At 38.0% G+C, this 12,434-nt stretch overlaps 1 protein-coding gene across 3 annotated transcripts in view; it reads right to left on the minus strand.

The window, feature by feature from the left end:
- The window catches only part of SMAP1 (small ArfGAP 1), a 152,916-nt gene that overhangs the window by 47,688 nt on the left and 92,794 nt on the right, over positions 1-12,434 (minus strand). For all 3 annotated transcript variants that reach the window (XM_057527961.1, XM_057527960.1, XM_057527962.1), the window contains one exon: positions 11,951-12,031. In XM_057527961.1, the coding sequence (XP_057383944.1) occupies positions 11,951-12,031 (81 nt within the window). The remainder of the gene's footprint in view (positions 1-11,950; positions 12,032-12,434) is intronic.

Consider the following 12,434-nt stretch of genomic DNA (forward strand, 5'->3'; position numbering starts at 1 on the left):
GTTGGGGCACACGGGCTTAGCTGCTCCGCGGCATGGGGGATCTTCCCGGACCAGGTCTCGAACCTGTGTCCCCTGCACTGGCAGGCCGATTCTCAACCACTGCGCCCCCAGGGAAGTCTCAGGTGGGTACTTTTTAAAAACAGAGCGGGGATGCCTCCACGTGAATGAAGAAGCACCCCAGCCTCTCATCACTGTGCATTTTTTACTTCCTGGTCAGATATTATTGCTTTTAAGTCAAATGCCACCCGTCAAATTAAGGGACAAAGAACATAAAGAAAATATCTTCAAGTTAAATAAGAAACATGTTTTGAAATTTTTCTTGAAGTTTTTGTGTATTTAGAAAAAAAAATTTTTAATTTTTTATGAAACAAGTAATTACCAGGGAAAGCATGTGTTAATATAGCCAGAGCACTGTAGGTCTAGGACAAGTATAAGTCCTTCCCCACCAGTTTTTTTTGGGGGGCGGGCAGGAGGGGAAATAGGAAAATAAAAGGTAAAAAATGATACATCAGATTTTTCTGTTTAGAAGTTTTACGTAATGAAGAAAACATAACCTTAAGCTTTAGTCCTTCTGAGCAGCGTGTCACAGTGTGTAAATGGTTGGTGGCGAGAAGCAGCTCAGAGCACGAGATGCACTCATCTCATAAAACAGGTTACACACAAATCTGTATAACGTAACCCTAGTTTATTTTCAGTTCATTATCGTTCTCACTGGTGAGGATGGCATAATAAACGGGAAGGTAAACTGCCCTTATCCACATCTGTTACGTGGCAGGTGGTCACTGCTCGGGTGGACAGACGGACCCTCCCCCGGATCCTCTGGATGCCTGGACTCCTTCCCCACACCAACACAGCGAGCACACACAGCGCCATACAGGGCCAATCAGTTATGCCTCGTCGTCAAAGTTTAAACGTCATATTTAAGGATAATTGCTGAAACACCATGGTTACAAAAGAAAAGGCTGTTAACTCAGATAAACAGAATATTCCTCTGAAAGGTAGCCAAAATAGATGCCGCAATTCTTGAGTCTGAATATGTATTCAAAAGAAAAACATGACAACATAAAATTTTTATACCATAAAATTCATTAAAATTGGATTATAAAGGAAAAGCTGTATATATTTACAAAGTACCTTTAAAGTTTTATTTACTAACTTTTCAATTGTGGTAACAGCCATTTCTAAGCACAGAGTTCAGTGGCATTAAACATTCACACTGCTGGGCAACCACCAAAGCCATCCATCTCCAGAACTCTTTCCATCTTGCACAACTGACACTCTGTACCCATTAAACAACTACTGTCCTTCCCCCATCCCACCTGCACCCTGGCAACTGCCATTCTACCTTCTATCTCGATGAATTTGACTATTCTAGGTACCTGCATGAGGTACCTAGAAGTAGAATCACACAGTATTGGTCCTTTTGTCTTTATTTCACTTAGTATAATGTCCTCAAGGATCATCCATGTTGTAGCCTGTGTCAGAATTTCCTTCCTTTATAGGCTGAATAATATTCCATCGTACATACACACCACATTTTGTTTATCCATTTATCCACTAATGGACATTTAAGCTGTTTCTACATTTTGGCTATTATGAATAATGCTGCTATGAACACGGACATACAAATACCTGTTTGAGTCCTTGGTTTCAATTCTTTTGGGTATATACCCAGAAGTGGAACTGCTGGATCAAATGGTAACTCCGTGTTTAGGTTTTTGAAGGATTACCAAACTGCTTTTCACAATGGCCCCACCAATTTACATTCCCACCAACAGGGCACAGGGTTCCAATTTCTCCACACCCTCACCAACACTTGTTATTTTCTGGTTTTTTTGACAGCAGTCATCCTAATGGGTGTGAGGTATAAAGTACCCTTTTAAAATCCTATAAAAATTTTCATTTCTACCTATATATAAGAATGCCACAAAGTGAGCTAGAAATTTAGAAGATACAAAATCTTATTAATGTAGTCCATACACTAAAATTCATGGTAATACAAATATTGGATAAGAAAATGCTCATTATATAATATTAAGTGAGGGATGAGGGAAGAAAAATATTTTTAAAAATAGTCATAGGTTAAAAGGGATGAGACTCTGGATAGTAAGATGACAGGCTTTCGTTGACAGTTTTTTCTTGTATTTTCCATGGTTTGTATAATAAGGGGAAAGTGGCTATAAAAAGAAATATGGCTGATATCATTACTACAATGATAAAGATTTAGGAGGTGACGTGGACCTGGTCAGGGAACGGGTGCAGAACCGAATCAGCTGAGACAAAACAAGACCTTCTGCTGGTTCAGAAGCCAGCACCTGCTTGGTTTCCCCAGAACTTGTATGTGCAGATTTGAGGAGGGACTGACCGAAACAAAAAAGTGACGACAGGTAGCGGCTAGACTCTCAAGGGCTCAGGTACTTTATTCTATAAGCAATTAGGCTCAGTTATCTCTTAATCTTTCCCAGTGTTCGGGCCCCCACCAAGTTCGGATGAAGTTGGAATTCTTTCTTTTCTGCACCCAGTTTTTCCGGCAAGGCAATGCTCTGAAATAAATGCAGTAATCCAGACAAATAACTGCAAGTACCACAGAAGTAATCTTCCAGAAGGGGAATAACAACAAAGTTTATGGCTACAGGGCTAAATGCTGTCTATGGCCCAAGACCATGTATCTAATCCAATTTTTATCCTAACATGCTGTTCTGTTTTTACCTCCAAAATGCAGATGATTCCCTTTTTTCTTTAATTTTTAAAAAAATTTTATACAATTTTTCAAGGTTACTTTCCATTTACAATAATTATTACAAAATATTGGCTATATTCCTTAAGTTGTACAATACATCCTTAAGCCTACCTTACCCCCAATAGTTTCTGCATCCACTTCCCACCTCTGTATTGCCCCGCCCACTAGTTTGTTCTCTATATCCAAAGTGCAGATGATTCTAATCAGATGGGAATTGGATGAAACGATGTGTGATTTTAAAGGATAAACTTGACTCTGAGTAACTTCTAATTAAGAAAACGCCGATTTCAGTTTCAAATGCGCTTATATTTTACCTCCCACTTAATGGCATTATTATAAACTTTTTTCATATGTATAACTATATTATTTCCTTTCAGCATCTGAGTAAATCTGCTGAGAAAAAGATTTGTGTCTATATCCAAAAGGGCCTCCATCTCACCCGTGCTCTCCAGCGAGTCGTACAACAGGCAGGCTTTCATTCTTCCACCGAGATCAGTTTCGTGGACCTGGAATTTGAATCAGCGATTCTGAAGTGAGGAGCAATTTTGCCCTCAGGGGACGCGCAGCGACGTCTGAAGACATTTTGATTGCCAGGACTGGCAGGATGGCGCTAAACATCCTGCGAGACACAGGCGTGCCCCTGCCACGCTATTCCTAGTATTTAAAGTAATGCTTGGCACGTGGTGGGTACAAAAATGCCCGTTGAATTAACAGTTTTACATATGAGGAAACTGAGGTTCAGAGTGGTCAAATATTTAGTAGATAGCAGGGAATGGAATTAAAGTCTTCTTACCAAGTCCAGGCGCTGCCATCTTTATCTTCCAGTAGCTCGTTAGTATTTTTCAAAAGACTTTTTAGAAGTCCAGATCCTTTGACTCAGCAATTCCAGTTTTAAAAACTGATCCTAATAAGTTATCACACAGTTGTACACTGATTATTTGTATTTTCATTATTCAAAAGAGATAAATTTTAAGAAGAATCTCTCTTTATTCAGAGGAAGATAAATTATGATACACCTATTCAGTGGAATGCTATTAAAGATAGAAAAGCATATGCATATTTATCAACAAGAAAGGATATTCAAGATATACTGTTATATGACAGAGGAGCAGAGTAGGTTACAAAATAATATGTGTAGTAGGATTCCGTGTGGATACATATACTTCCACGGGAAACAATCTAGAAGGATGAACATCAAAACGTTAGTGACGACTTCCCTGGTGGCGCGGTGGTTAAGAATCCGCCTGCCAATGCAGGGGACACAGGTTCAAGCCCTGGTCCGGGAGGATCCCACATGGCCGTGGAACGACTGGGCCCGTGCACCACAACTGCTGAGCCCGTCCTCTGGAGCCCACGAGCCACAACTACTGAAGCCCGCGCGCCTAGAGCCTGTGTTCCGCAACGGGAGGGGCCATGCAGTGAGAAGCCCGTGCACCGCGAGGAGTGGCCCCTGCTCACCGCAACTGGGGAAAGCCCGCACGCAGCAACGTAGACCCAGCGCAGCCAAAGATAAATAAATAAATTTATTAAAAAAAAAAAAAAGTTAGTGATCATTTTTCTAAGTCGTCTCTCTATGTAGGTCCACTCCACTAGGTCTCTATGTACTCAGTCTCCTGGTTAAAGAATGAAAAACTATAAATTTACTGGACAGGACATATGATTTCTTTTTACTTAGGAGCAGCACTGTGATCTTTTCTTTCTCAGAGAGAAAAGACTTATTTAAAAAAAGAAACCTAACAGCTAAAGAAAGAAAGCTGTCAACAGGAACTAGCAATCTATGCCCTAATAAAACATGGACCACAGAGAAGCAGGACCAAAATGCTTGCTAAGCCTAAAGCACAGTAACGTTGAATATATTACTTTTAATCTACAAAGAGTATTATCAAACTAATCTCCAGTGTCAGGTTTTTAGCTAGAAATGAAATGATTTGTGGAAAATACAAAGAATCTTCCAAACCCACTTATAAAAATGCTCTGTAAGACATCTGACCTGCTTACTCACCTAGACCAGGTGTTTCCATGATTTCTACAAAAGCATTAATTACTGGAAATATCTTATCGTCAAATGCATACTCGCATCATCACATGAAATGTTTATTTAGCTGAAATTACACTGAGAGCTTGGTGGCTGTGTAAGTGTCTCTGTCAGGCTGTTAAACAACATAACCTAACAATTCAGCATCTGGCAATGAGCCACTTACTTTCACTTTAATGGTTTACTAAGAACAATTTATTTGATTTACAACTGGTTGCTTACTTTTACATGGCTATATTGAAATTTCACATTCAAGAGATTTGCAATTGTACCTTTTGCTTATATTGGAAGGTAGACCATTTATATTTATCAAGTAAAAATGTACTTTTTAAAGTTTTACTAACATAAAGGTTTGTTCAAGAAAGCAACTCTGCTGGTTGTTTTTGTTTTTTTCCCAACTAGTTAAAAACAATCACTATTTATCTATATCATCTTCTTAGAGATCTGAATACTTGTCATATATTGAGATCACTTTTTGATGACAGTGAGTATGATCCAAAGCAGGGGCCGTCTCTTTCCCACAGCACCACTGCTCCTCCACTTTCCCTCCTGGAATTTTTTATTTTACACTGATACACGTCGTGAACTGACTTTCTCTCATAAACTTCAAGAAGCTAGTGGCCAAGTATCTACACAAAAAACACTTGAAAAATATTACATTAAAAAAAATTACAACACATAGTTGGGGAACCACATGCCATTCACAGAAATCTCTTTAAAGTAAAGAATTCCACGAAGGCACATACAAGAGACTGGTAAGAACACACACATGTGCCCACAAGCATAGAAAGTTATACCACAAAACGTTTAAGACAGTCATCCTTAGGTAGAGGGATTATGAGAAGTTACATATTTTTTTAATGTTTGGCCTGTTTGTATATTTTATTTTCTCCTACACAGAATATGTAATACTTAATAAATAAATAATAAAAGTTTGAATATTAGAAGAATTTTAACTCATAAAAACATAAAATTATTCCAAGATAGGTGCATAATTATGTCCTAATCTGTCATTATAATTATCTCAGAGAGATTTTAAGAAAGTCTATGAAAATATAAAATCGTTACTTTGATAGAATAATCTAAATTATCCCGTTAATGCACCCATTACACATAAAACCAATGATGCAGTAACACCTGTACAGACACCTAAACAGAAATACCTACTACCTTAAAGTAAGCCCATTTTTCTGAATACACACACACACATACATGTTCTATGTAAATACAGAAGTAGCTTGCCTTAGGAAGAACTGAATACTCTTTTCCTGAATTAGACTGTGTGTTTTAACAGGAAAACTAGCTGCTTAAAATATAACAGCAACTAAGGTGAGTGAAAAACCAGTTTGAAATAATAAAGAGAATTCGCTGAATAAAAACCAACTCTGTGGAGTTGTAAAAGCCATCTTTAAGGATACAGTCAGATGATTTTAGGAATCTGCCCCTATGTTCAGTAGATGTGATAAGTAATTCTAAATTTAAAACTATTTATTACCATAAGGATCTCTAGAGATCATCTAGGCAAAGCTTGTCATTTAATATATGAGGAAAAAGCAGATCTGGGCAGTTAACTGACTTTGCCAAGACAGTGAACACAAACCAAGGCTTGAACCTGGCTTCTCCTCCTGACCCTGCTTCTCCCACTGCAACCACTTCTCAGCTGTGGGGAGGCGTGAGGGGGAAGGTCCTCAGCAAACTTGGCCGCCTGTTTTTGCAAATAAAATTTCATTGGAACACACTCATTTACTGCTTTTGTGCTACCAAGAAAGAGCTGAGTAGTTGTGAAAGACAACCAATGGCCTAAAATATTTACTCTCTGGTTCTTTACAGAAAAATGTTTGCTGACCCCTACATTAAAGGTTTCTTAGCATATAATTCTGAAGTTTCAGAACTTAAAACATAATAACCCATATTGTAACAAACCGTATTATAATAAATAGCAATAAAACCAGAACCACTACTGCGGTTATTACCTTAAATTACCTTAAAAGGGTTTAACTTCCCCATCCCCAAAACTGACTATTTGTCCATTTTCCATGTTTTGATATGCACATCTTTGAGAAAAGAAAAACTATAAAACTCAGAACCTCCCAAAGGAGAAATCAAGATCTGCTCATATAAACTGAAAGAGAACTCATGTACATTCCTTTAATAGAGTACCTCTCATCTACATAAACATATTTATAGATCACTGGCTACTTGGGAGATAGCCTAGTAGATAAATCTAAACTAAGTGAATTAGAAATGTCAAACGTATGACAGAATATTTTAGAAAAAGCCAAATTTATACACAGTTTTCCAGCAGAATATCTAAAGCACAGCAGAGAGACATCTATTTAAGTGTCAAAAGCACCTGCCCTATTAATCACTCGCATTAAATGTTTAGGTTTTACCTTTCTCCTCTCAGGAAAGAAAGTAAGCCTGGCCCCAGCTAACCCCGCTAGCAACAGACGCTCGCGCAACACAAAACGTAAACCTCAGGGAGACCCAGGTACAAAACATAATTTAAACAACGTGGTAGACTGCTCAGGGAAAACAAGTGTATTTACAGAAGGAAGAAGTCCCTACTAGACGCTAACAAATCAGTCAAAATTATGAAGTCACTAGTTAGGACAGCATGGGATGGCGTTGTATATAAACACACTGTTCTTTTTTAGAGAGCTCTGGACTGCTCATTATAAAATGATGTAGAATGTACAAAAGGACTAAAAATTGCATCAAGAAAGGAAACTGAAGACATATATGTCAAATCAATACACACAACGTGGGACTTAAATCAGAAGAACCCATGGGTTCAAACCCCTGAGTTGTCACCAGCTGTTAGCACTGAGCAAGTCACTTTTCAGTGACTCAGTCCTTCTAGGATTCAGTTAACTTTTTTATAAAATAAGAGAAGTAAGGTTCTTTCCAACCCCCCAATTAACATACTTGTAAGTAATCATTTATTAACTCACTGCTGCGTGTCAAGAACCATACTAATGGCTTTAATTGCAAGTGGACTCAGAACAAGTATTCTAGGAAAAAATAACACCTATCAAGCATCATTCTTTTAAACACGTAAAGAGACATGAGATGCAGTTTAGCCTTTAAAAAAGAAATAAAATCTATTTTTCCAAACCAGACTCCATAAATTCTCTAACTAAACTAGGTGACATTAGGCAAATCATATATTCTGCCTGATTCTTGGCTTCTTCACCTCCAACAATAACTGTAGTTTTTGTAAGGAATGAAGATAACACATACAGCTTTCCCTCTGATGTCAGGAATAAGACAAGGATGCCCTCTATCACTGATTCACAAACCAGAAATAAAAAGAGCAATAGAATTAACCACAGAGATAAGATTTTTGCAAACTCGTAACTGGAAAAGGACTAGTTTCCTCTATATATGTGTGTAAGTGTGTGTGTAGATTGTTACAAATCAATAAGGGAAAGGTAAGCAATCCAATTTAACAATAGGCAAGAGATCTGAGTCAGAACTCCAAAAGGGGGATTCCAAATGGGCAATAAACATATGAAAAGGCACTGGGCCTCATTAGTAATATAAGAAATGGACATGTAAAATACAATGAGATATCCTTATATACCCATCAGACTGCAAATAGTAACACCTCTGACAATACCAAATGTTGTAAAGAATGTAGTGTGACCAGAATACATTTGGTATACACATTGGAAAATAGTTTGACATTATGTAGTAAAGTTCAAGACACAGATACTTTGTGACCCAACAAGTCCACTCCTAAGTACATCCTAAAGAAATACATGCTTAGGTGCATGTACAAAAGTGTTCAAAGCAGCACTATTTATAACAGCTAAAGCCTGGATATAATCCAAGTGTTTATCAACGATGGGATGCCTAAAGTAAGGAACATATAAATAATGGAATACTACACAACAATTAACTGAGTAAACTATATCTATATACAACATGATTAACCCTTACAAAAACAATGTTGACTGAAAAAAGCAAAACACAAAAGAATATTTGTGGCATCATTTCACTTGTATGTTCAAAAAATAGAGAAAAACAGTATTTTCTAAGTAATATTTCTATTATTTAGAAACACACACAGAGAAGGTAAATCTATTTCTAAAATGCAAGGAAATGATTATCTCTGGGGAGAAGAGAAGTGATTTAATTGGGAGGAGCTGGGGAGGGCAGCTTCTGGGGAGCTGGCCATGCTCTGTTTCCTGACTAGGTGGTAAATACATGGCTGGTCACTTCACATGTAAGTGTACACGCACAAGTGTGCATGCAAGTTGACCAGCCCAGCCCCTGGCAGATACCAGACAGCCAATAAAGCCAACTCTTACTTACTTATGAGAATGATATTCTGACTACTATTGCTATGATTTTCACTGCTATTACTGCTAATTTCTCCTCTAGATTATACATGCCCCCTGAAAATATCAGCTCAGAGAGAACACAAAGAAAAACGCCTCATGTGAATGAAGTAATAAAGCTTGTTTGTGCTATTGTTCTTTCAGTTTCCCCACTGTTACGCTTGTAAATGTACCTTCCTCCTTATATAACCTACAATATCCTGACCACGAAATTCTGACAGGAACTAAAGCTTTTCCCTCTGGGTGATTATTCCTTCAGCAAGGTTCCCACCATCGGCAACAGGAGTCCTGACCTCTGCAGGGTGAGCAAGAATAACAGATGAAGTGTGAACTGGGTTTAATTAAAACCTAAGTGCCGGACTTCCGTGGTGGCGCACTGGATAAAGAATCTGCCTGCCAATGCACAGGACATGAGTTCGATCCCTGGTCTGGGAAGATCCCACGTGCCGCGGAGCAACCGAGCCCGTGTGCTGCAACTAAGGAGCCCGCCTGCCACAACTAAGACCCGGTGCAACCAAATAAATTTATTTAAAAAAACAAAACAAAGAAAACATATAAAACCTAAGTACCGAAGGGAAATGGTAACAGAAAAGTGCTGGATTCCTCGCTGTTCACACGCCCTGAACTGCTCTTCTCAAGCGCCCAATCCAGAGACTGTTCCCAGGTAACCCTGGCGGGCCCTCTCCACAGCAGGCAACAGAAAGCAAGTGTTCACACGCAAGACCATGAAACACACACGGTCACTACATCAAATGCTCACTATATTTTGATGGTAAGTATATTTTTAAGAGAAAAAATAAATACATGATGTTTTAAAAATGGTTAAATTTTATATCTTGCCAAGTACAACAATAAGGCATTATATAAACTCTGATATTTCCAACTTTTGGAGACAAAAGATAAAACCTACTAGTGATTTTTAAATTCCTTTGTAGTCAAATAGGAAATTGTAAGAGATTTCACTTACAGCTTCTTGCTGATGCACACTGAAGAGAAAGTTTCCAGAGCAGAATTAAAGCTATTTAAGTAATCAGGTTATAATTACCAACTTAATCACTCCTTTTTAAAAGTTTTATAATATTTAACATCTAAATTTAATTTGGTGAAAGGTAAGAATCTAATTCAGTAAACAATCGTTAAAACAATTAGTGATATTCAAAAAAACTAACTTTAACTGAAAAGTACTTCAAAAAATATCTCAAAGAATTCCACTTAGCAAGTCTTCAGTATTTAACAAATTAATCAGAAATAAATTGCAGTTTATTAATTGTTCTGCATGACCTTGGGATCAAAACATTAACAGGAATTATGAGATGGAAAACATCAACAAATCAATGTACATGTATTTATTCTAAACATCTGATACACACAAGAAACTGTCAGAAATACAAAGAAGCCTAAGACTTATTAGTCCCCAGCTGATTGACAGGTAATCTCAGGAAACAGAACATGAACACGGATGCATCCACGTTAGACAAAGAAATTTATCTAACAATACAATTAAACAGCAATATGAGGCAGGAAGTAATAAAATCAAATGTACGACAATGTCACCAGAATTTTGAGGAAGGGAGAGAGCGTATCTAGTTGCGGTGTTTAGAGGGGCTTGATGGACGAGGAGGAATGAGTAAGCCTAGATGAGAGGTGGGGAGAGGAAAGGACATCCTTGGCCAGGCAGTTCAGTGACCAGGGGGATGGCAAGTGTGCTCAGGGGGCAACAGACAAGTCTGCCCGGTATGAAGAACGGGGGGCGACTGCTAGGAGGGAGGTGAAGGGGCAGATGGTGGATGTGTTTGGTTGCTACGTGAAGGACTAAGGAGCCTTGGGATACTTAGCACGTCTTAGATGCAGAAGGCATGTTTATAACTCTCTGAAGGTGGAGACTGTTCTAATAAACATGATGGGAAAAGAACCAGTAAATACTGACTCGTACACTTTAAATGGATGCACTTTGTAGTATGTAACTGATGCTTCCATAAAGCTGATTACTAAAATTTCAACAACTAAAATCAAGGATGCTCCCTTACTGACAATTCCCTTACTGTGCTTCCATTCTTGTACGAGGAAATGCATGCAAGCCAAGCCACCATGGTTATTTAACCAAGCGCGTGACAGAAATCTAATGTTCTCTCTACCTCTAGCAGGCCTGATCCTTCTATCCTGCTTATCACTGCAAAATAATCTTCCAGTAGACCCCTTCTGAATTAAACGCTGCCCACAGCCTTTCCTTCAAAAGAGAATCAATCTGGACCTTAAGGTCCCCTACAATTTGAGCTCAATCTACCATTCTGGTCTTACTTTTCACTACTTTCTATACACAGACATAGATCTTTCTTCAAACTCCACTAACTCACTTATTTTCCTAAAACATACTTTGTCTATTTCCAGTTTCCATGTCCTCAACGTTCTCTCCACAGGATACACTCCTGCCTCACACTTTAATCCTTCCTACCTACACTTCAAAACCCAGCTCAAGTGCTGCCTTCAGCACGGAGTCGTTTCTGAAGGCCCCTGCAGGTATGTCTCCGCGTCCTCTCAACTTCCGCTGAAGTCTGATTGTGCATGAAGCTAAAACCACCACTTCTTTATGTCAGGAATAATACTTGCCCTCGAGGAACTCACATGAATCTATACCCACACATATGTAGCCAATTACAAATCATACAGGACAAGCTAGACGGACATGCTTAGCACACAGTATTCATGCCACAAATACTTGTTGAAAGAATGATTATTTGCATATCATGAATACCCCAAAAGTCATTCATATAAAACTATACAAATAAGGTCGTAATCTTTGTAGATTAAAAAAAGAAGAAGAAATTTTACCTTTTCAGTTGTAAGAGGTTTTGCAGGCTTTTCTGGCTCCTTTTCTCTCTTTTTCTCTTCCTTTTTTTTTTCTTTTTCTTTCTAAAACATAGCCGAAAGTTTTGATAAGTTTAGTTTTTAAAAAAATGTTAGCTCTTAACAGATTTTTATTTTATTAGTTTGAGTCATCATTTGAAAAGGGTACAAATAAATATTCAATGATGACAATATCCAGTGATACTGAGATACAAAAGTAAGCATAGCAAATTCATACTCTCATTGGGTATGTTGATAACACAATAAAGAAAAACTTTTCTAAAAAAGAAATTAATACCGAAGTGAGACAATTTAGAACTTCTTTGATATTTTAGAGTTTGTTTTAAACAAATGAGACCTCTATTCAATAAATTCTCACTGCATCTTTACATAAGGTCAGGCTTTCTAACAGCAACCATAAAGTTGAAATTTGAATACAAAGAAAAAGCAAACTAACTGATGGAACAGA

The sequence above is a fragment of the Balaenoptera acutorostrata genome, chromosome 14 (assembly GCF_949987535.1).
Source record: "Balaenoptera acutorostrata chromosome 14, mBalAcu1.1, whole genome shotgun sequence".
NCBI classification, from domain to species: domain Eukaryota; kingdom Metazoa; phylum Chordata; class Mammalia; order Artiodactyla; family Balaenopteridae; genus Balaenoptera; species Balaenoptera acutorostrata.